The 22588-nt window shown below is 37.9% G+C and overlaps 1 protein-coding gene across 1 annotated transcript; it reads right to left on the bottom strand.

Annotated features, from left to right (window-relative positions):
• Positions 1 to 15786: 15786 nt before the first annotated feature.
• Positions 15787 to 22060, bottom strand: LOC141642796 (uncharacterized). Its single transcript, XM_074451738.1, has 9 exons — positions 21693 to 22060; positions 21537 to 21596; positions 20551 to 20598; positions 18998 to 19130; positions 18844 to 18920; positions 18127 to 18222; positions 17321 to 17391; positions 17119 to 17209; positions 15787 to 16010 (listed from the first exon to the last, which is right to left on the bottom strand). The coding sequence occupies exons 1-9, from the start codon at positions 21945 to 21947 to the stop codon at positions 15900 to 15902; spliced, it is 942 nt and encodes a 313-aa protein (XP_074307839.1). The 5' UTR covers positions 21948 to 22060; the 3' UTR covers positions 15787 to 15899.
• Between the last annotated feature and the right edge of the window lie 528 nt (positions 22061 to 22588).

Raw genomic sequence — 22588 nt, 5'->3', positions numbered from 1 at the left:
TAGCGAGTGGTTCTTGGTACAACAATTTTGGAATGGTCTTTATGAAGACTCCCGAAACATTCTTAACATGGGATCAAATGGTATGTTCACCGAAGTTGACGAAAATCAAACATGGAATAAGATTGAGGAAATGGCGGTCCATAACTCACAATATAGTAGACCTCAGAAGGCTACTAGAGGAGGAAAGCATGAAGTGGACTCTATTACTCAATTGGGTGCTCAACTTAGTGCTCATATTAATACCATTAATTTGAAGTTTGATAAGGCTATGGCTAAGCTTGAAGAAGCCTCCAAATCTAAGCAACGTGTGAATGCCATGGTGGCATCTTCATCAATTCCAAGTGGAATATGTGAGAGTTGTGGAACTTTGGGACATGACCAAAGTGAATGTAGGGGAACAAGTGAACAAGTGAATGCTTTCCAAGCATACAAGAGTGGTACCCCTTATTCCAACTATTACAATGAAAACACCAAATTTCATCCCAACCTCTCATACAAAAGCCAAAATGTTCAAAACCCTCAACCAACATACACCTCACCTCCAATGAGAAACCAAAATCAAAGACCATTTTACAACCAAAACCAAGGTTACCAAAATCAAACTTCATACACTCAATCAAATGACCAAGGTTTTGATGTTCAATAAGCGGTCCTCCAAATGCAAAAGAACCAACAAGAGTTTTTCACTGAAATGCAAAAGGATATCCAAGCAAAAGACATCACCATTAACAATATACTAGCTCACACAAAGATGTTGGAGACCCAAATGTCTCAATTAGCATCTTCAAGTTCACAAAGACAAAAGGGGCAATTACCACCTCAAGGTAATCCCCCAAGACAAGAATCGGTGAGTGCCATCCATTTGAGGAGTGGTACAAGCTATGAAGGGCCGAAGAGGCCCGTTGATGAAGATGTTGTGAATGCTAGTGACAAGGAAAGAGTTGTGTAAACTCTAGGGAAGAAGAACCCGCCATTCAAGAAGCTTTAAAAGAGAATGAAGAGAAGGATAAAGAGAAGGAGCTTATAGTGATTAGACTTCCTTTTCCAAGTCGTCAAGCTAAGCCTAAGTTTGATGACTAACTTGAAAAATTCAAGGAGATTGTGAAGAATTTGGAAGTCTCAATTCCATTTACGGAATTAATCAATCATGTTCCGGCCTATGCAAAGTATATGAAAGATATTCTTATGAAGAAGAAATCCATCCGGAAGCTTGAAACTATTGCTTTCACTAAAGTGAGTAGTGCCATCCTACAAGGAAGTTCACCTCCAAAACTAAAGGATCCGGGAAGTTTCTCCATTCCATGTTCTATTGGCGACACTACGATCAACAAAGCTTTATGTGACCTTGGGGCAAGTGTGAGTGTCATGCCATATTCGGTAAGCAAGAGGCTAGGAATGGGAGAGCTCAAGTGCACTAATATCATGCTTCAAATGGCGGATAGATCGATGAAGACACCTTTAGGGGTATGGGAAGATGTGCCGGTAAGAATGGGCAAGTTCTTTATCCCGATGGATTTTGTTATTGTTGACATGGAAGAAGACTCCAACATTCCTATTATTTTAGGAAGACCTTTCTACACACCGCGGGAGCGGTGATCGATGTAAAACATGGAGAGCTCGCCCTTGAAGTGGGAGATGAAACAATCACTTTTAATCTTGACAAGACAATGAGAGCTCCCCGATTACATGAGCCATGTTTTATGGTTGATCACTATAGCCGGAAAGATGATAGAAAGAATTTGGCATTTCAATGGAAGAAGAAAGTGGATGATGCTCCCTCAAAAGAGCAAGGAAATTGTAGCAAAGAGAGCTTGAAAAGCTCACCCATGACAAGTGAAGAAGAAGGCCTCATTGGCCAAGATAAGAAAGAAGGAGAGTTGTCTTCATCAACTCATGACATTTTTAGTGACCAAGTAGATGAAGTATGCGGTCTTTGGGATGATGAGTTTGAAGGGATATTCAATCCCTATATCGGTAATGCTATGACCCAAGACCACCATGAAGAACAACAAGTGCAAAGATCTATTGAAGATCTTTATCATGACAATGAACAAGCTTTCGACTACTTTTTCAAGGTGTTGAGCAACATCAACAACACCTTGAACATGCCCCCTTGACATCTCATTATTGGATGAGAGTTTGGTGGAGTCCTCCCTAAACCACCACTTGTAAATATTCTAACTCCCTAACTTGCATTTTATTATTTTATTGCATTTTTGACAATTTTGGATTTACATTTTTATGCCTTGATCAAGATTTTCATCATTTTGAGAGAAGTGAGGGAGGGACTTATGAGTTTATTGATGTGTAGTGTTTCACCTTAGTGTGGGGATAGCAATTGCCTAGGCTATCCAAGCCTTTGTAGTGCCCCCACAATGAAGACCACAAGAAATGAAGAATGAATGACACGGGTTACGAAGCATCCACGGATGGACCTGAATCCGTGAGGAAGAGGGACAATCCGAGCGACCCGACGAGGATCCGCTCGTCTTGAAGGGAACCCGAGTGTCCAGGGTCAAAGACGCTCGTCCTGTGAAGCTGGGAAAATCAACTTTTGGGTCTGACTGAGAATCCGAGCGTCCTACAAGGGAATCCGCTCGTCTCAGCCAGGATGGTCGTCCCAGAAGAAATCCGCTCGTCTTTACACTGTCAATTTTTGGGATTTCTCCCTGGAAAGGAATACGATCGTCTCCCACTTAGGACGCTCGTCCCAGCTCAAGAACCCGCTCGTCTTGCCTATAAGACGCTCGTCCCCATGCGTCTTTTCCTGAACCCAGAAACCGAAGAATCCGAGCGTCCCGAAGCCTATCCGCTTGTCTCCCCTCTGGTTTTCAAATCAAAAGGGTTTTAAAAACCCCCTTTCCCCAATCATTTTCATTCTTTCAAACATAAACACTACCCAAAACCCCAAAACCCTCATTCTCTCCATCAACCAACAACAAATTTCTCAACCAAAATCAACCAAATCAAATCCAAACTTCCTCAAAACAAAATTAAATCACTCCTTTAGCAATAACAAGTGATTAAAACACCAAAATCTTCAAAGTTTGAGTCAATTTTTGGGATACAAGGCAACATTCGAATATTCTAAATCGATTTGGGTATTACTAGAAAGTGAAGATTTCAAGCTTTCTTTGGTGTTACTAAGTAAAGGAGCATGGCAAGAATAAAAGGTGGAAGTAAGGCACCCCAAAAGAAGAACCTTTCTAAAATACAATAAGCTCTTCAAGCTATTCAAGCATCAAAGGCATTGGTAGTCCATAATGCAAGGTTGGAAATTCAAGAGCAAGATCCTCCTATGGAAGCGACTACTTCTACTACTCCAGTTGTTGAACAACTAGCCAATTATCCGGAGGTAATTTTCACTTCCGACTCCCATAGGAAGAAATTTATTTCCTTGGCTAAGAAAACTATCTTGCCCACCAAGTTCATTTGCTAAGACACTTTGTTAAAATTGGGTGTCCTAGAGCAAACAAAGACCTTTTTCGAGTCTATGGGATTGAGTACATTGTTTGAAATGCAAGAATTGACTTACTCTTCCCTCACCTTAAAGTTTTTGGTCTCCTTAAAAGTCACCAAGGTGGAGACCCGAACCAATATTGAGTTTCGTCTCGAGAATGTTGATAGATGTTTGTCTTATAGAGAGTTTGCTAAAATATTTGGCCTTAGTGATGACCCAACTTTTATAAAGAAGCTTACCAAGTATGACTCCGCTCCTCCATGGAAGGCCATTTCCGGAAAAGAATTTACATCTTATCATGATTGGCGTGCTCTCTTAGTCCATCATCTGGGCATAAGAGTATGGCACAAGGTTGTTGGGCATACCTTAATAGCTAGGAAAGGTACAAATCATATCACCGAACTTGACTTTATTCTTCTCGAGTTGACTTTGAACATTAGAAGAGAGTTCACAAAGCCATACAACGCTTTACGACTCTTGATTGAAAGATGGCTCAATGTTGATTGTGGCAAAGAAGGCACGGCCTTTATTGTCAATGGAGGATTAGTGACTTATTTGGCTAAGCACTTTAACCGGGATTTCAACAAGAATGACACTTATACACCGGTAAAGGGAGGCTATATTATTGATTTGCACACCATGGTTCAAAAGTTCAAATGGGTCAAAAATGATACTCTTGATAACAAATTTGGGTGGTTGACAAATGATGCTAAATCCTTCACATTGCCTAGCAAGATTTGTCGCTTGAATGTCCATAGACCGAATTACCTTCTCCCACTCTCCGAAGAAGCCGAATATATTATTCAACACCAAGAGGAAGATATTACCGAGCCCTCCTCCTCCATTATCACCCCACCTTACCCATTCACCTACCATGAATTTCAACCTGAAAATGTTTAAGGCGGAGAATGACTACTTGACTCTCTTGATGAAATAAATGCACAAGCAAGCTTATGAAGATAGAGTCAATGCTTACAAAGCACAATATCCTCCCCTTCTACATCTTGCTAGGCAAGGACTTCTCGATCCATCTTGTCCTTTGCCTAGTTGGGCGGATAAGGAAACATTATTTCCTAGTGCTTCTAGAGGTGGTAACTTGGGTGAAGGGGAGATGGTTGTTGATGAGAGTGGTGAGCAATAAGGTGAAGAAGAAGAAGAAGAAGAAGAAGAAGAGAATGAAGAAGAGGAAGAAAAGGGAAGTGAAAGTGAGAGTGGTAATGACTCCACATCCATGGAGGTTGATGATGCCTCATGTGAGGAGGTTGATGATGATGGTGATGACGCAATGGGCGAGGACTAGCAAACTCTTGGGAGGATCCTACATTCCTACACCTCCTTTATGGTTTATCTACTTCTCTTATTTTTCTTATAATTTTATCTTCATCATGATTTGTGGAGTCCTAGCATCATCTAGAGGACTAACACCTTGGTCTCTTTGAGGTGTTCATTTTATTGTTCCCATTTTCAAAATCCAAAATGACAAATTTTAGTTTCATGTATTGCATTTTTGTGCATGAACTCCCCCAAAAATTTTGACATTAGAAATAGTGTCTATTTTGGTTTGGGGAAGTATATGCATATGCATTGGGAGCTAATCTAAATTATGCTCTCCACCATAACAAAAACTCATGCATCATGTAGTATAGTTTAGTCTAGTTTGCATTTAGTTTAGAAATCATGCATTTTCATATAGATTGCATAATTTCCTATCGTATTGGCCATTGAGGACAATGCCCATACTAGTGTGGGGATGGGAAATTCTAACTTGACCTTTTTAAAATAAAAATGATAAAAATTGAAAAATTATTGAAATTTACAAAAATATGTCTTTTAATTTCATTAAAACAAAATAGAAAAAAATTCAAAAATTCAAAAATCCAAAAACATGTTCATTTCCTTTGTAGTGTAGTCTTGTATATATCGTTTGTATATATTGTGTTTGTCCACCCTTTTTCACATTGATCGACTACGCCACATCCGAGACATGAGGATATAGAAGACCGCATGATATGATCTTTCCAATGTCCTTTTTCCTCTTTATGTTAATGACTATGTGGCTTTATTTTGTTTGATGCGGTATAAACAATGTGAAATTAGGATTGCATTTAGAGTATTTGGCATACTAGTTGGTAGAAGCATATGCATTAGGTTGTATATATGTTAGTTGCACCATGGCATATAGTTGCATTTAGGAAAAATTTTGTGAAAACATCTATTTGGGAAGCTTGACAAGTGTATATAAGGCCCTTGTAGATGCTTTTTCTTCTTAAGACTTTGCTTGTTAGAATACTTGTAAAACACCCTAGGATGTGTCATGCTAGTATCCTTTGACCCATGGATTAAGGCCTAGTCAAGAGTACCTTGTGGTGTGATAACTCCTTGGCTACCGTTTATTTTAAGGTGACCCTTAAAACCATGCAACCATCATCCATGTTCTACCACATTTTGTCATCAAAGGGAATGGGCACAAAAAAATTGTTTAAAATTTGAGTTTAAGCATTGAAAAGAAAAGAAAAAGTTTGCAATTGCATCAAAAAAAAAGAGGAGCAAAAATAGACTCCTAATGCTTCAAATATAAGCACCTTCACTACAAATGGAGTAGCTTTGAAAATGTTCAAAAGAAAATGCAAAGAAAAGTTGAAAAATTGTCAAGTGTTGAAAATGCCAAACATCAAAAGAAAAGTGTTCTCAAATGTAAAATGCTACAAGAAATTGGGGGGAAAAACAACAACAAAATAAAACTCCCAAAATGAAACTCAAATACTATTGATCCCTTTTCCATCGTATCCACTTTTGTGCATGGTAGAGAGGGGACGACCCTTCTTCTCGTCTAGGCAAGAAGGGGAATTCCGCGATCCTTTAGTGTTTCTAACACCATATGGAGTCTATTCTTGATAAAAAGCATTTAACGATTGAGGACAGAGGTAACCTAGCTTGACACAACTTGGAGGTGATTTATTGGTATCCTTCTAGGCTTAGTAGTTTGAAGAAACCATATCTATAATGGAATGTGTACCCTTATATTGCTTCCCCTTTAGATAATTTCCGCCACTTAGATGAGGAAAGTGGCAATTCGTTTTTGTAGATGCATCCATTACTTGTTTTGTGTGCTTTAATGTTTGGATGTGTCGCCATTTTGGCAAGACCCACCTTGCCTTGCAAGAAGGCATCCTACCTCATGGTGATCTTGTTGTGAGTTGAAGGGGCGGAGTGAGACCCGTTAATTGTCTCATATCGGCTATATTAGTAGGTTAGTTTAAATAAGGGTCCTAGTTTGCCACCTCTTTACTCGGGACGAGTAAAGGTTCCGTTTGGGGATATTTGATGTGACTCATATTAGAGCATATTTAGTCCTCGAATTAGCCTCATTCCTATGCTTTTTAGTGCATAATTGGGTCATTTACTATCTTTAGTCTTTCGTTTTGCATATTATTTGAGGTTTTGATCCCTTGGTAGGAAAGGAGTAAGAACCTTGAATTTTCATGGCGAAATGGAGCTAAATTTACCGAATCTAATGACCAAGCATCAAAGTGAAGACAAGACTAAAAGGCCTATGTAAATAATAAAGTAAATGGGCAATAATGGGAAGATCCTTGCATCCCCAACAAGATCCTTGAGGATTGTTGGAGAAAGAAAAGAAGAGAAGCTGACGGGCTAACAATCCGGGTGTCGTGCACGGGACGAGCGTCCTGGCCTGCTACAATACGAGCGTCCCAAGGCCAATCCGCTCGTCCTGGCCCCTCTCAATCCGAGCGTTGCCCTCACCAATCCGCTCGGATTCCTCTCCAGTGCAGGCTGTCCCTCCCTCAAGCCGCTCGGGATGAGCATATTCTAATCTTCTTATGAGATCTTCGAGTATAGGCTACTTCATCATTCAAGCTTGATCAATCTTTTGATGAGCTTCATCTTCTCATGACGCTTGAATAATTCTTTCACTATCTTGCAATATCTTGATCCTTGATTGAGGGCTTGGTCACAATAAGTTCTTGTATACTTTCATCACAATCCTTTAAGCTTTGCAAATAATAAGTCTAATCTGAAGAGACTAAACGAACAATTACGCGCAACGAGTATATATAATATAAAGTACTCTTGACATCATCAAAACATAAACATATATTCTATATGGTTCAACTAGAACAAATCCTTAGTCCTTCTCAAGTACTTAAGGATGTTCTTTACGGCTATCCAGTGACTCTCACTGGGCTTGGCTTGATAACGACTTGTCATGCTCGAGGAATACGCGACATCGGGATGAGTGCAAATCATAGCATACATGATAAACCCAACAGCGGAAGCATAAGGGATGGTCTTCATGCGTTCAATCTCCTTAGGGGTTGAGGGAGACTGTGACTTGCTCAAAGTGATCCCTTAGCCCATAGGTAGAAATCCTCTCTTAGAGTCTTTCATATTGAACCGGTCAAGAACTTTGTCAATATAAGCTTCTTGACTCAATACTAGTATCCTCTTGGACCTATCTATATAGATCCGCTACCCAAGATTCGTTGTGCCTCTTCCAATTCCTTCATCTGGAAGTGATTCCCTAGCCACTCCTTAACGGAAGTGAGCGAAGGAATATCATTTCCGATGAGCAATATGTCATCCACATATAGGACAAGGAAAGCAACCTTACTCCCACTAAACTTCATGTACAAACACGGTTCTTCAACACTTCGAGTGAAACCGTATTGTTTAATAACATGGTCAAAGCGATGATTCCAACTCCAAGATGCTTACTTAAAACCATAGATGGACTTCTTGAGCTTACACACCTTCTTAGGGTTAGATGTATCCACAAAACCTTCAGGTTGTGTCATGTACACTTTCTCTTCTAAAATCCCATTCAAGAAGGCAGTTTTGACATCCATTTGTCAAATCTCATAATCATGAAACATGGCAACCGCTAAGATTATCCTAATAGACCGAAGCATAGCGACTGGAGCGAAGGTTTCATCATAGTGTAGACCATGAACTTGGGTGAAACCTTTTGCCACCAATCTAGCTTTGTAAACATCTATATGTTTATCCATACCGAGCTTAATTTTATATATCCATTTACACTGAAGGGGTCGCACTCCCTCAGGTAAATCCACCAAGTCCCATACTTGGTTCTCATACATGGAATCCATTTCGGACCGCATGGCTTCTAGCCAAAGTGAGGAGTCGGGACTAGACATGGTCGATTTGTAGGTAGTGGGTTCGTCACTTTCCAAAAGTAACAAAACACCATCCTCTTCGATGTTACCAAGGTAGCGGTCGGGTGGATTAGAAATCCTACTTGACTTTCTAGGAATGATTACCGTTTCAGAGGAGGAGGGAACGTTATCCTCCACATTCTCCTCTACCTCATTCTCAGTTTGTGGCCCTCGAACTTCGTCAAGTTTAAATTTTCTCCCACTCCGTCTTCTAGAAATAAACTCTTTTTCTAGGAAGACAGCATCACGAGCCACAAACACTTTGTTCTCGTTTTTATTGTAGAAGTAATAGCCACGTGTTTCCTTTGGATATCCTACAAAAAGACATTTGTCAGACCTGGGTGCAAGTTTATTGTCAGACTTTATCTTGACATAAGCTTCGCAACCCCAAATGCGCATGAATGACAAATTGGGACTTTCCCTGTCCATATCTCTTATGGAGTCTTATCGGCCGCTTTAGTCGGGCTTCGATTTAGTGAAAATATTGTAGACAAGAGGGCAAAACCCCAAAACGAATCAGGAAGCTCGGTTAGACTCATCATAGACCGAACCATATCTAATAAAGTTCGGTTTCTCCTTTCGGCTACACCATTTAATTGTGGTGTGCCAGGAGGAGTCCATTGTGATACTATACCACATTATTTTAGGTGTGAATCAAATTCATAATTTAGGTATTCACCACCACGATCCGATCGTAGGGTCTTAATCCTTTTATCCAATTGGTTCTCTACTTCATTCTGAAACTCTTTGAACTTGTCAAAAGCTTCACTTTTGTTCTTCATCAAGTAGATATACCCATATCTACTCAAATCATCAGTAAAAGTAATGAAGTAGTGAAAACCTCCTCTAGCGGTGATGGTTAATGGTCCACACACATCCGTATGTATGAGAGCCAAAACCTCACTTACTCGTGTCCCTTTTCCCGCAAAAGGTGCACGAGTCATCTTGCCTAAAAGGCAAGAGTCGCATATACCATAAGATTCGAAATCAAATGGTTTGAACACTTTTGATGAAGCAAGTCTCTTAATGCGTCTTTCGTTTATGTGACCTAAACGACAATGCCAAAGGTAGGATTCATTTGGATCACCCGTTTTGAGCCTTTTGATTTCCACATGATAAATGTCGTTAACATCATTTAAAACATAAATTCCTCCAATTGAAATGGCCTTGCCCTAAACCAAATCATTCAACGAAAAAGTACAACTATTGTTCTTAATCATAAAACAAAAGCCTTCCGCATCTAACGCGGAAATAGAGATGTTGTTCTTGGTTAAAGTTGGTACAAAATAACACTTATTTAAAACCAACTCTAAACCACTAGCTAAAGTGAGCACAAAAGTCCCCATGGAAACGGCCGCTACTTTAGCTCCATTCCCCATGCGGAAATCCACATCACCGTTTGTTAGAGCTCGCACGTCCCTTAAACCTTGCAAATGATTACAAAGGTGAGAGCCACATCCGGTATCTAATATCCAAGTGGAAGTGCAAGCATAATTAACGTCTATCACATAGAGAGAGGAGATCATACCAATAGGCGTCACACGCCCTTCCTTGAGGTCCTCCAAGTATTTGGGGCAACTCCTCCTATAATGCCCCTTCCCATTACAATGGAAACATTCGGTCTCGGAGAGTTTGACATTCTTTGCCTTGGGTTTGCCATTCTCAATGGCTTTCCCTTTTCTCTTGTCTTGTTTCTTTGATGATTTCTTGAATTGGGACTTTTTTTTCCCCTTTCCCTTCCTAACTCCAAGGGACATGTTCTTTAACTTCATAGTGAGAACATCCCCTTTCTCACTCCCACTAGCTTCCATATCCCTCTCCGCTTGGGTGAGGAGCGCATGAATTTCATGATAACTCTTATCCATGCCATTCATGATATAGTTTACTCTATAGTGGGAAAACTTGGTAGGAAGTGAGTGGAGGATGCGATCCACCACAAGAGTTTTATGAATGTTATACCCCAGACGCTCTAAGGTGTCGACATGTTTGACCATTTTTAGTACATGGGGACCAACCTTTTGGCCCCTCTCAAGCTTTGCTTCAAAGAAGCGTGCCCCGCTTCGTATTGGCGGACTTTGGGTGTTTGTGAAAACATAGTAGTCATACGAGTGAATATCTCGTACGCATTCAAGGAAATGCATGAAAGCTTGAGACTTGGGGACATCGACCATATCAATACATTTTTGATAATCATTGGACATCCTCATATAGTCATCATAGGCGGTCTGCATCGCCGATGAAGCCCTTGGACCGGGCTCGATGGGAGGGACATCGGTCAAGTAAGCGAGTACGTTGTCGGACAATGTGGCACTTTTGATGTTGGATTCCCATTCAAGAAAGTTACTACCGTCATCTTTTAAGGTACATTTGTCCATTACGGACCTTAGCCATGAATCTTTTCCTAGTGGAGTAGTCGATGGAGTTGTTGAAGATGCCATTTCGAATTAAAATGCTACAACAAAACAAGGAAATATGAACATTCATTGTTTTAAATTTACTTTTAAAACATTTTTAACAAGTTTGAACATTTATATAATGATCTCCCACTAAATTATATAAATGATTGCAAGATCCGTTTTTAAACAAAAATGAGCAGCGCTTGGGCGAAACATCCCATAATCGTGTAAATTCGGTAAGTCAATGTTTGACTAATTCTACCTTTAGAACTCTCGGTCGACGTATTTCATAAAATCCATCTACTAGCCCCAGAATACAAGACCGTCTTAATATCCCGTTGAGTCCAACCAAGTTTGGCGCGTGATAACCTTTTATCACCCTACTTACCCGAGGTAAAAAGAGAACACCCCGCTTGGGCGAGTGTGGCTCTAATGAACAAGGGATTCATAGGTGTTAATAATTGGTAAGGCTAATCTCAATTTTAGTTATGTGAGAGATCTTGTCAATTTTAGTCATAAATTCCCTATAAGTGAACTAATTCGGCGAATGTAAATGACGTGAATTGACAACCGCGAAAATAAAATGCATGTGAATGGCGATTTTGGCATGCGCGGAAAAAATAAAAGCAAACAAGCATATGAATAATCCTAGTATGGCCTCCTAGTTAAAAATAACTAGACTATTACATATCGGAAACCAACTCCTTGGTCCCTTGCCTCTTCATAGAAACATCTTCCAAAAGTGGCTCCTTCTTGTGGGATTTGGAACACCTTTCCAAAAATAGACTCCGTCTCGATGTAAATCCGTCTTTTGGAAACGCCGGTAAAAATAACTATTACAATCAAATTACATAGCTATTCCTATTATACATTAATTAATAAAAATAAATAAAAACTATTAATTAATTACAAACCGACGATACGAGATCGTATTTAAATTACAAACAACTCGTTATTCCCATACATCTCGGGAAATAACGATTAAAATAACTAGGCCATACTAGGTGCAACAAAATAAATACTTTAAATAAATGACCTTCATTCATTCAACATAAATAAATATGCTTAAAAATGCTGTAAAATGATGCCAAAATCGCCCTATCGCACAATCGTTGGTATCTAGCTCGGGTTTGTGGATTTACTCGATTTTTAACGATTAAAAATCAATAATAAACACTTAAATCTCATTTAAGTCCAAACTAATTGTCCAAACTGTTTTGGACCTCAAAAATTAGTCCTCACTAATTTGATGATGAATAATTAGTTTGATTTGGTGTTATTTGCTAATTTTATCGGTAAAATCATATCTCATAAGTAATAAATCCAAAATAATTGAAAATATTACCAAAAATTGAAACTAAAAATTTTTAGTATTCTAGAACACTCCCAGGAACACCAAAAGGTCAAAAATATTGCCCAAAAATTCGGATAAATTTTATGAAGAAATAGATCGATATTTATCGGTTTTTAACCATTAAAACCAATAAACATCAAAACAAGGTGAAAATACATTTTAAATTTCACTTTTAACTTTTAAAACATATTTTTGAATGTACATAAATTTATCAAAGGCAGAAACATTCGTTTCAAATTTATGATTAAAATAATTCACTTTTATCGACTTTTATCTCATAAAAATCAATAAACATGCAAAACTTCAAACCAACCTTCTAGATTTTACATACAATATGTAGAAAATATATATGAAACAATATAAAAATTTCAAGACCCGAATCAACCTTTAACTATTTTTAGTTAACTCTTAACCAAAATACGGCATTTTTGACTCGGTTTTCTACAAAAATCATTAAAAATAGCAAAATAACTTCACAAGTCACCAAATTTTACCACAAACTCTTTGAAACCAATAGGTATGCATGCCCAAAAATTTCCGTGCTAAAACCTCTTTTAACACCATTTTTTTTCAAATTATCTCATAATTTGTTAAATATGCTAAAAATTAACATGCAAATTACAAGCCTAAGCTCTGATACCACTTGAAAGATCATAGATCCTAATTAGACTCTCTAATTAATAATCAAATTATCTCGTAATTTGTGTTTAGGTTAGGGGCGGATCCGGAAATCGAATTCACCTAGGGCTAAATTTTAAAATTTTATAAATCGATAATAATTTTTTTTCCCGAGATTTGAAATATAAAGTAAAATATAACATATGATCAACCGATAGTTTCTAAAAGTATTAACAAGTTAAAATTTAACGTGTCACTTTCGTAATCTTTGAGCGAAAAAAAAAAACTACTATTTACAAGCTATTATTTTGTAATGATATTATACTATTTATATTGAATGAAGCTAATTTATAGTTGCTCTAACTATTTTAACGACAAATTATTTAAATTGAACCTCTAAAAGATTTTAGCAAACTACATTTAAATTGTTGTACTCATACAAGGGAAGTTATGAAAAATATACACATTATTGTAAGAAAGTACATATCTTTTTCATATATATTTAACTCATCTATTGTAAAATAATTGATGAGAAGGGAAAAAATCGTGAAGATAAAAAGACAAACACCTATAGAAAATGTAAGAAAAAAAAAAAAATATACATACAAACATGAAGGTAACTCGTAAGTAGAAACAAAATAGAAAAAGGCAAAATAAAAGTAAAGGAAATCTTTACTTTTTAACAATTAACATCAAAAATTTAGTTCACTAAGGGATTCGAACGCGGGTTGTTTGTGTAAAAAATAAATATCAGACCACCAGACCAGAGACATAACAGTGATTCTCTTATTACTTGATATAGTATATATTGTTTCCCTAAAAACTACTCGGGCTTTAGCCCGAGTAGCCTAGCCCTAGATCTGTCCCTGGTTTAGGTGATCTATGTAACATACATGCAATATTAAAGCATTTTAATAAAAAGATGGAGGAAATAGAATTTCCTTACATTGGGTTAATGGTAAAATGGACACAATCAAGGTCTCCTATCTTGATTGATCTTGAGCTTAAAATAAAGGATGATCCTCCTTACCAAATCTTCAAATAGAAGATCTCCTAACAATATGCACCCAAGAACAAATACCCAATACCTTACAAATATTAACTAGATATTTGATAAGATACACCCTTGATCATATTTAAAATATTATTAACACACTTAGTAAATATTTTGATTACTACCAATTCTTAGTAAAATGATTTTTATTATTTTAGAGAGATAAACCAACTTGTTCTTTCATATGCAAAATGTTCAAGTGAGTAAGTAAAAAAAATGAACAATTGTTGGTCTAAAAAGAGGAGGGAGGTCGGGTAGGTGGAGTGTAGGAGAGTATTTTTTTTGCAATTTTTATGTCCAATGTGATTGTCCATAGAAAAGAACAAATTTGATGGGGAAGAACAAAAAGCATGAGTGTAATGATTATGTTTATAACCATCCACTTACACTCTATTTACATGGTCCAATGCCCCATTTACATGTCCATTTTGGTTCTTATATTTGTCGCACAAATACGTGTAATTTTACTTTAAACATCGTTTTATGTTTAAATGCTTCCCGATTAATTTTGTCCAAAACACTCCGTAATAATACGTGTACAGCTACACATATAATTTACGTACTAATATTAATCACATTAATCAATTAGTACAATTTTAGTGAATTAACAATTAATTAATTAAAACCCGTCTCATAAAATTTATTATTCAATTATCGCATAATTAAATAATAACTGTCGCGCCTCGAATTCGTAACTCGAAATCTCTCTAAAAAGATCGACTAACCTTTTAGTCAATAAATCAAGGGACTAAATAAATTGTATCTCATACAATTAATTAGTTGTCAATTGGGGTTTCTTCCTTTAGGTGTGACCAAATGGGGTCAGTTGATCACCGCCGTCACACGACAATAACGTCAAACTCTAGTTAGCCAACCGTTATCGATTTACGTTAATCAACTGACGAGAATCATAAAATAAATATCCTGATGATATTCCTTTAATAAGATTTATGATATAAACGCACTATTGTGAAGGACACTGACTCCAACAATTTTTTGCCTCCACCACCCCACTCGTTTGTCTTATTAGGAAAGTGGTATTGTATTTGACCCGTCTTTTATTATAGACGGATAGTGTCCGTCTATAATGAGAATTTATGCTAAATCTAGTGTTTCTACAGGAAGATTAGATCAGCAGAGGCAAAGCAGCTCAGCAACAGCGGTACAAAACGAGTCCAACCATCTTTGCAACAAGAGGGTTCCGTAACAATATTAGTTCACATATAATAGTTCGGGAGTCTCTCCAAAAACACCAAAAATTCCAAGTGTAGTATTTGGGAATCTCCGTCAAAACCAGTGGCACCCTAAATAATGGGGAGGTCGGTGCAACAATGAGGTTCCTCAATGACGAACAGACCTATGGGAAAGAAATTTTTTACCTTTGCGGATGCTATTAGGAGATAACTTTGTTATTACACTAGTCACATTGTATAAATAGGGCGACGTATAGCTGTATTGTAACGTATCATTTAACACTAGAATGACGTATCATTTCACACTAAAATTCATTCTACATTCTCAACATATTCCTCTGTAATTAGTTGTATATCTTCTATTACTGAATGCAAGTTGAAGCTTTTGCTTCAATGGCTTCTGCAGTGTACACATTTTTTTACAGTTTCACAGATCATTGATTGGGTTTTACTCAAACAGCATCTGAAAAATCAAAAATCCTGGCGTGTAATGAATCATTATGAAAATGCTGAATATTACGAGAAATTAAGTTTATTAATGCTAAGATTTCTGGCAACTGAAAAATACAGAATAATCTCATTCAATGACAATTCACTATACAAAATTACCAAGACCAGAAAACATACTCTCACTTGTCCTTGAACTTGAGTTGTCTTGCTAGCAACAAAAGTCCAATTGCAGAAAATCCCGACAAAAGGGCCGATGAATAGAACACGGCTAGTAAAGTTCCCCTCAAAGACTGCACAGCAGATAAATTCAGGTTTAGTGGGAGTATTATGATCTTCAGATTATGAAGAAGCCTATATATTAAAATGATCAGAAAACATACTTCATCTACTCGTTTCATTGAGATAAATTTGTTCAAAATTTTCCTCACATATTTTGAACAAACGTATGCAAATGAAATGAATAGAGGGAATAATACTCTGAATCAAATGCGGTAGTGGCCGCAATCATGTTAACGGTCCTGATTCATGATAGTGTACTAGATGTCCAGCTACTAATTGCGGCTTGTTTTCTTCAGTCACATTGTTTTAAGAGGCAATGTTATTATTATTTCTTATTCAGTACAGTCACCAACTCATCTCCAACAGCTTATATACATCTTACATAGAGCATTCTGGACCTATATCTTAGGAACTCTAGGAGACTCTAATTAATCATAGGGGATTAACTCAACTTTTCCTTTTCTCAACTGTTAGAGATCCTTCCAGAATAGAGTTTTCAAGATGACACTCAACTAGATAGGAAATGTGATACGCAAAAGGTCTCATGCATTAACACACATCTGTTGTAGCAGTTAGATATAAGCCTAGGATAATCCATATTGGTGATCAGCAGTCGCAGACTAGCAGGTCATATGCTTGCATAGGTCAACTATGGCCCCGACGACCAAATATCGTCTATTTTTAAAGGCAATCAATATTACCCGGGGTCCTTTGTATGCTTCCACGGGTTTGATGGTGGTGGATGGTAAACCCACTCTAGCATATATTGATGTATACTTAAAATGAAGCTGGACAGATCAAAACTCCTGTTGAATTACGGGGCAGCCTTTTTAAAAGTTTGCTTACCTATCGACAGTATTTGTGCAGTAGCTTGAAAACATGTTAGGTATCGGGCAATGCCCCATCACATTAAAAGCTGGGCCGCGAAACCGCATCACAGTCAATTTATAAAGGTTTTAAACGTTACCAACTTATGGAAAGAGCAATTTAAAGCAGTGATGTATGCATTTGAAGCAATGACCTATTTTGGCCGCAACATCTGATTGTGATATTAAGGCTAAATCTGAGATTTAATACCATGCAACATGCCAATTGTCAGTGGCATGCGCATATGCATACCTTTGCCAAAAGCAACGCGTTGTCGTTTGCATATTGCAATGAACTCTCTGGGATGTTTTGTATTCCTTGACTTATTTCCCATGATAGGAACCTGAATTTGTAACCAAAAACAAAATCAGAAGGCATTAACATACCTGATATCCAAAGTGTCATACTATAAGTCTATAACAAGCTTCAGTTAAGAAACTAATAATTGTACTACCCAAAACCGACAGCAATGACTGAGCCAATATATGCCTTCTCTGGAGACAATTCAACCTGGAGTTCTCCAAACTGTTCATACAAGAAGGGGTAAAAATCATCATCTGCTAAAAGCATTAAAATGAATCAAAGAAGACGAGATTAAGATGCTTTTTTTTTTTTTTTTTGGCAGCTGTAAAGAAAGAGTTTTACATTGTGGCAGTATAGCTCACTATACCATACCAATAAACAACAACATAAAACGCTAAAGTAATATTAAAAGCATAAACTAAAACAAGGTAAATGCATCGGCTCGCAGCGTCGTGTTGATGACAAAAGACGGATGTCTGATCACGGACTTCAAGGTCAACATCCATAACAATCTTTTCTGGGCAAGCAGCGCTGCCCCAAGGAAAATACCCATCTTTTCTTGTCTTAATTGATGGAGCTTCAGAGAAATACCTGCAACAAAACTCAGGGACGAGTCTCGGAAATTCATCTCCTTGGCTGTGATAAACTTCCTCGGGAAACCAACGAGCCCCCATAAACTCAACTTCATCTTTACTCGTCTTGATCGATCTAGCTTCAGAGAAATACCTGCAACAAGACCCACTAAAGCGTCTTGGAGATTCATCTCCTTGGCTGTAAAACACGTCATCTGATACCCAGCGAGCCCCTTGACCCAACGAGAGAGACGTAGAAGGAAGAGGCGGATAACAGACCATGAAAATCTGTCTCCAGAGGAGAGGAAACTCCTACACTTTGGAACACGACTCCCGTTGACCAGAAACTCGTAGCCAATAAAAGCGAGATTAAGATGCTAGTTACCTTAAAAGTCCGTGTTTCAATGTTTGGAAGTTCCTCAGTTACATCTGGCACACATGCAGAAAAACGCTTCCCAGCAGCAATCATCGAGTTTGCAATCTATAATTGTTGTAAGTAGCCAAGAATACTGCTATTTAGGAATGCATTGATTAGGAGTTAAATGCATTAAAATGCGGAAATTCAGCAACACAACTTGTAACATCAGATTAGAGCCATAATTTTTTGTCATTTTGAATTTTGGGTCAAAGACTCTCTATTCCACGACTTTGAATATGATGACACAAGGCAAAATGACTTGTTGAACTCTCATAGCTTCAGAGTAAGAGGTAACAGACGGTTGATGCATATTGCATTTCAGGGTGCAGTTCGCATAGTGGGTCATCTAGAACAATTTGGAGATAGGACCCCCATACCAGAAGTAATGCACTAAGGTAATGTTGTATGAACTTTTGAAAAGAATAAATCAAACTTGTTATGCCAGAATGAAACACAATATAGGTCAACATGGTTACCGGATTCGCTATGAGTACGCTGTCACTGATTCATGATTCGCTCTTTAGAACGTGTGCTATATGTATTTTCAGTAAGCGAGGGGATAGAATTCGCTCATAACGACTTGCGATTCGTAGGGTACCCGAGTGTATCTGGTAACACTGATATTATAGGGGAGCATATTTATACCAGCATACGTTCAAAAGCAAAAATTCAGTTGTAGGATACCCTTTGTAATTCACCTTGACCATATTGCCCCATTGATTGAAATCTTTTACCGGCAGACACCAATCGCTTACCAAGAGCTACAGAGCAACATTTTCAAGTCAAACAATATGATAATCTAATAAGCCAGCACCATTTATGTGCAATTGATTCTTGCCTGACTTTGCACTTTCTGTCAGTGTTTTCTCCAATAGAGGGAGCTTTTTTGCTAGAGAAGAAGATGTTGAGGTATCAGCTAACTCCCATGCGCGGCTCAAATCCAATAATGTCTCACCCAACTCTTGTCCACACTAAAATTTTCAATTTCACATGAATTAGTCCACCTATGCACCTTGTGGCAAATTTAACTTAATCAGAGAAATTCCTAAGAAATCAGAGAATGTGTAGATGGGAACTGATTAATACTTGGATAAAGGCTAAGGAAAAAAGATGACTAAAAAAATGGTGATATTAGCATGCGACCATATAGGCCTATACAATGGCGGAGCCAGGAATTGAAGTCACTAATAGTTAATACATAGATTGAAATTCGGGGGGAGGGGGGGTGACAGTAAATCAAAAAGAGCAGCTTAGAAAAACGACAACTAAACTTAAAAATATCCCTAACGATAAATGACTCTTCAGCCGAACTTCTCCTTGCTCTAACTACTACACGCTCGAGGTAAACTGTTCGGCCAACCTATGTTACTCCGACTCTTCTAATTTCCTCGCGTACCCGTATCCGACACTCGACACTCGGACATAGGTATGACCCTTGGACACCTCATTTTAGACCAAAATATGCATATTTTTCAAAAAAAATAGCCGAGTGCGACACTTGGACACGCACCCGTGTCAGATACTTTTACAAGAGTCTGAGTAACATAGCGGCCAACACCAACTGGACAATGTTTACATACTACGTCAAAGGCTCCAACTTTTATGAGCCTTGAGGAAAACTGTTCAGCCAACACAGTTTAACAACATTAACCTAGTGCTTCATAGGCCCCTGCCATAAGGAAACCATGGTTATCGAATTCCTTCAAACCCCAGCAAATCGCAGATCGCGAATCAATTCATAGTTTCATACATATTTCGCATTCGTTATAAGACATATTATGATTTCTGGTTAAAATATCCATATTACATTGTAAAAGTCCGTATCGTGGATGCGTATTACGTATTCCTAACGGATCGTACTACTACTTAGGCAACCATGAAGGAGACTAGATGTGTACATAATCTTATTCTTGTGTATTAAAGCACATGAAGGTTAGTTTCAGATGATCCACAATGATAATTGTGTCGATAATTATATTGACTGACTACTACGTCACAATATAAGACCCATTGACAGTTTAGTGAGCCAATTTAACGCGTTCCTTTCATATTCAATACTCAATGAATAGTGAGAACTAGGCTCCATTGAAATGGAAAAGAAGTGTTACCAATTAAATAACAAGTTGAAACATAACCTAGTAATCCTCTACAAAGTAGCTTACAGCTTTGTTTTGTGAAATAACCATCAAACTCCCATCCAAATGCAACAAAGAAAAACCGATAAGTCCTTGTAAATAACCTTTACCTAGGCCTGTAATGAACCCACACCCACAAACAAGTCTTCTTCGATCTTCACATGATAGGGTAAACTAAACATTAATGTGCTATAACAAATTGAAGAAACTGATCCTAACAAGTTAACAACATCAGATATGAACTCAACAAACTAACCTCATTAAGCACAGGTCCATTTGAAAGGTCAAACGCTGCATCATTGAGCTGCAACAAACAATCACTACCTATAAATAAAGTAAAATGGCTCACTAAACGCACAAGGGTAAGGCCTGTTGGAAATAGGGGCTTTTTATGCCAAGTATATTTTTCCAATTGTCCCACATTGGTGAGGAAAAGAGTGTTTGTTGTGTTTATATATGACCACACTCCTTATCATATCACTAGTGGGTCATGGGAGGCTTTTGTGGAAGCTTTGCGAGGTGCTTGATTCAGCTCGCACACGCGCGCGTGCCTGTGCCGAGCCCGGCCCGGATTCCGGATTCGGGATTCGGCAATCGCCTGCGGCGGGCTGTGCCTATCTTTTTGGACCGGGTCTGAGTTGAGTGTATATTCTGTTTTTACAAAACAGACTGAGTCAATTCTGACTGTTGAGTGGAGAGTAATGCTCCTGAAGAACAGGCCTGTTTGCTGGTGTATAGGTCACGTTTTTTGCTGGCCTATACTGCTATAAAAAGACCTCCTCTTCAGTCATTTATTCATTCAACATACTCAACTCTCTTCTCCCCTCTTATTCCTTCTGCTCTATAATTTTCTGGGTAACTGTTTATAATCGTTCCAAGTCTCTCTGTCACGAGTGGGCGACAGCGAGGAGGCTGTAGTGTGATCCTTGGGGAACTACCGGCACTAGCTGATCGCCACCACGGTCGTACCGGAGAAATAGTTTTCAAGGCAGTGGCTTCTTACCACGACACTACTTACGGGGTTTATTTTTTCTGATCGCTTATAATTCGTTGGTATTTCTATTCTCCTTCTGTTTCTGCATCTTTCGAATAACAAGGCCTTGTACATCCAACAACCCCCCTTACCTCGCAATTCGCGGGAGCCCTCGAGGCACACTAAGGTCATATTGTTGTTGTAAAGAACATCAAAATTCCCAAAGTATTCGAAAAACAGACAACACATTTCAAAAGAAATTTACTCACATCAAGACGAAGATCATTAGGAAGCTTTGCAAAGTAATCACTCGGCAAATCAAAGCTATCCTGCAAATAAATAAATAAACTGTAACTTGAAATACTCCAAGTGTTTAAGATTTAAAAAAATGAAAAAAAAAAAAAAAAAAAAAGTAGAGAAATTACAGCCAATTGTTGAAGAAGGATTTGAGGGTGAGGATTAAGGGAGTTGGGGGAATCAGATTGAGTGAGAGCAAACGCAATGCCGAGGGGTAATTTGGGAAGATTGGTTTTGTGATTGATGAAATTTGTGAAATGGGTTTTATGTGTGTAATTGTTGTTAAACAACACTGAATTTATGGGAGAAATTTTGGAGGAGGAATGAAGCAAAGATAGAAGTGGTTGATGGCAATGGTAGTGTCTTATACAAGTAGTTGCCATTTTTGGGGGTGTATTTTGAATGCTGGCTGATTTCGCTCTGTTTTGCTCAATACTTGATGCTTAACACGGCAAACTTCAGGAATGAGATTATGTTATGTGGTTTGTGAAAACTTGGTTAGATGTCCTATGGCCCACTTCAAATATACCATTATCCATCCGCAATTAGTCTCACTATATCAGTCTAAAGTAAAAAAACTGGTCAAATATGCTTGCTTAAAGTGGGTGATATTTGGCCCGTCTTTATGATACATGAGGGACATGGTGAAGGGAGCTGTAACGATTTTCAACAGATTTGAAATTTGAATTACAGAATTCCCTAAATCTCATGCAAGTTAACTAATAAGCAAATATAAAAGGGATGATTAGCAAACTTACTTGGATGCGGAAGAATTCCAATAATATGCTAATAATAAGAAGTATAATAAAACTCAAATCTCAGCTCCTTGAATAGTAATATAATCTGTGAGACCGTCTCACAATAACGCCCCCAAGTGTTGCGCTTCTTCCTTCTTTCTTGCTTGAGGTTTTGTCTTTCAGAAAAACTGATCTGATAAACATCTCCCCTTATGTCTTTAATTATTCTTATTACCTTTATAACTAATCTATATTAATTATAATATTGCACAAAGCTCATTTAGTGT

The sequence above is a fragment of the Silene latifolia genome, chromosome 2 (assembly GCF_048544455.1).
Source record: "Silene latifolia isolate original U9 population chromosome 2, ASM4854445v1, whole genome shotgun sequence".
NCBI lineage: Eukaryota > Viridiplantae > Streptophyta > Magnoliopsida > Caryophyllales > Caryophyllaceae > Silene > Silene latifolia.
The sequence above is the reverse complement of the archived record's forward strand: the minus strand, read 5'-3'. Positions and strand labels throughout refer to the sequence as shown.

Excerpts from the sequence above, each read along its gene's own strand:
- LOC141642796 (XM_074451738.1), bottom strand. The coding sequence starts at position 21,947 with ATGGCAACTACTTGTATAAGACACTACCATTGCCATCAACCACTTCTA. Across the intron at positions 21,597-21,692 it reads TCCTTCTTCAACAATTGGCT|GATAGCTTTGATTTGCCGAG; the intron begins GTAATTTCTCTA and ends ATTTATTTGCAG. Across the intron at positions 17,392-18,126 it reads TTGAAACACGGACTTTTAAG|TTTGGAGAACTCCAGGTTGA; the intron begins GTAACTAGCATC and ends TTGTATGAACAG.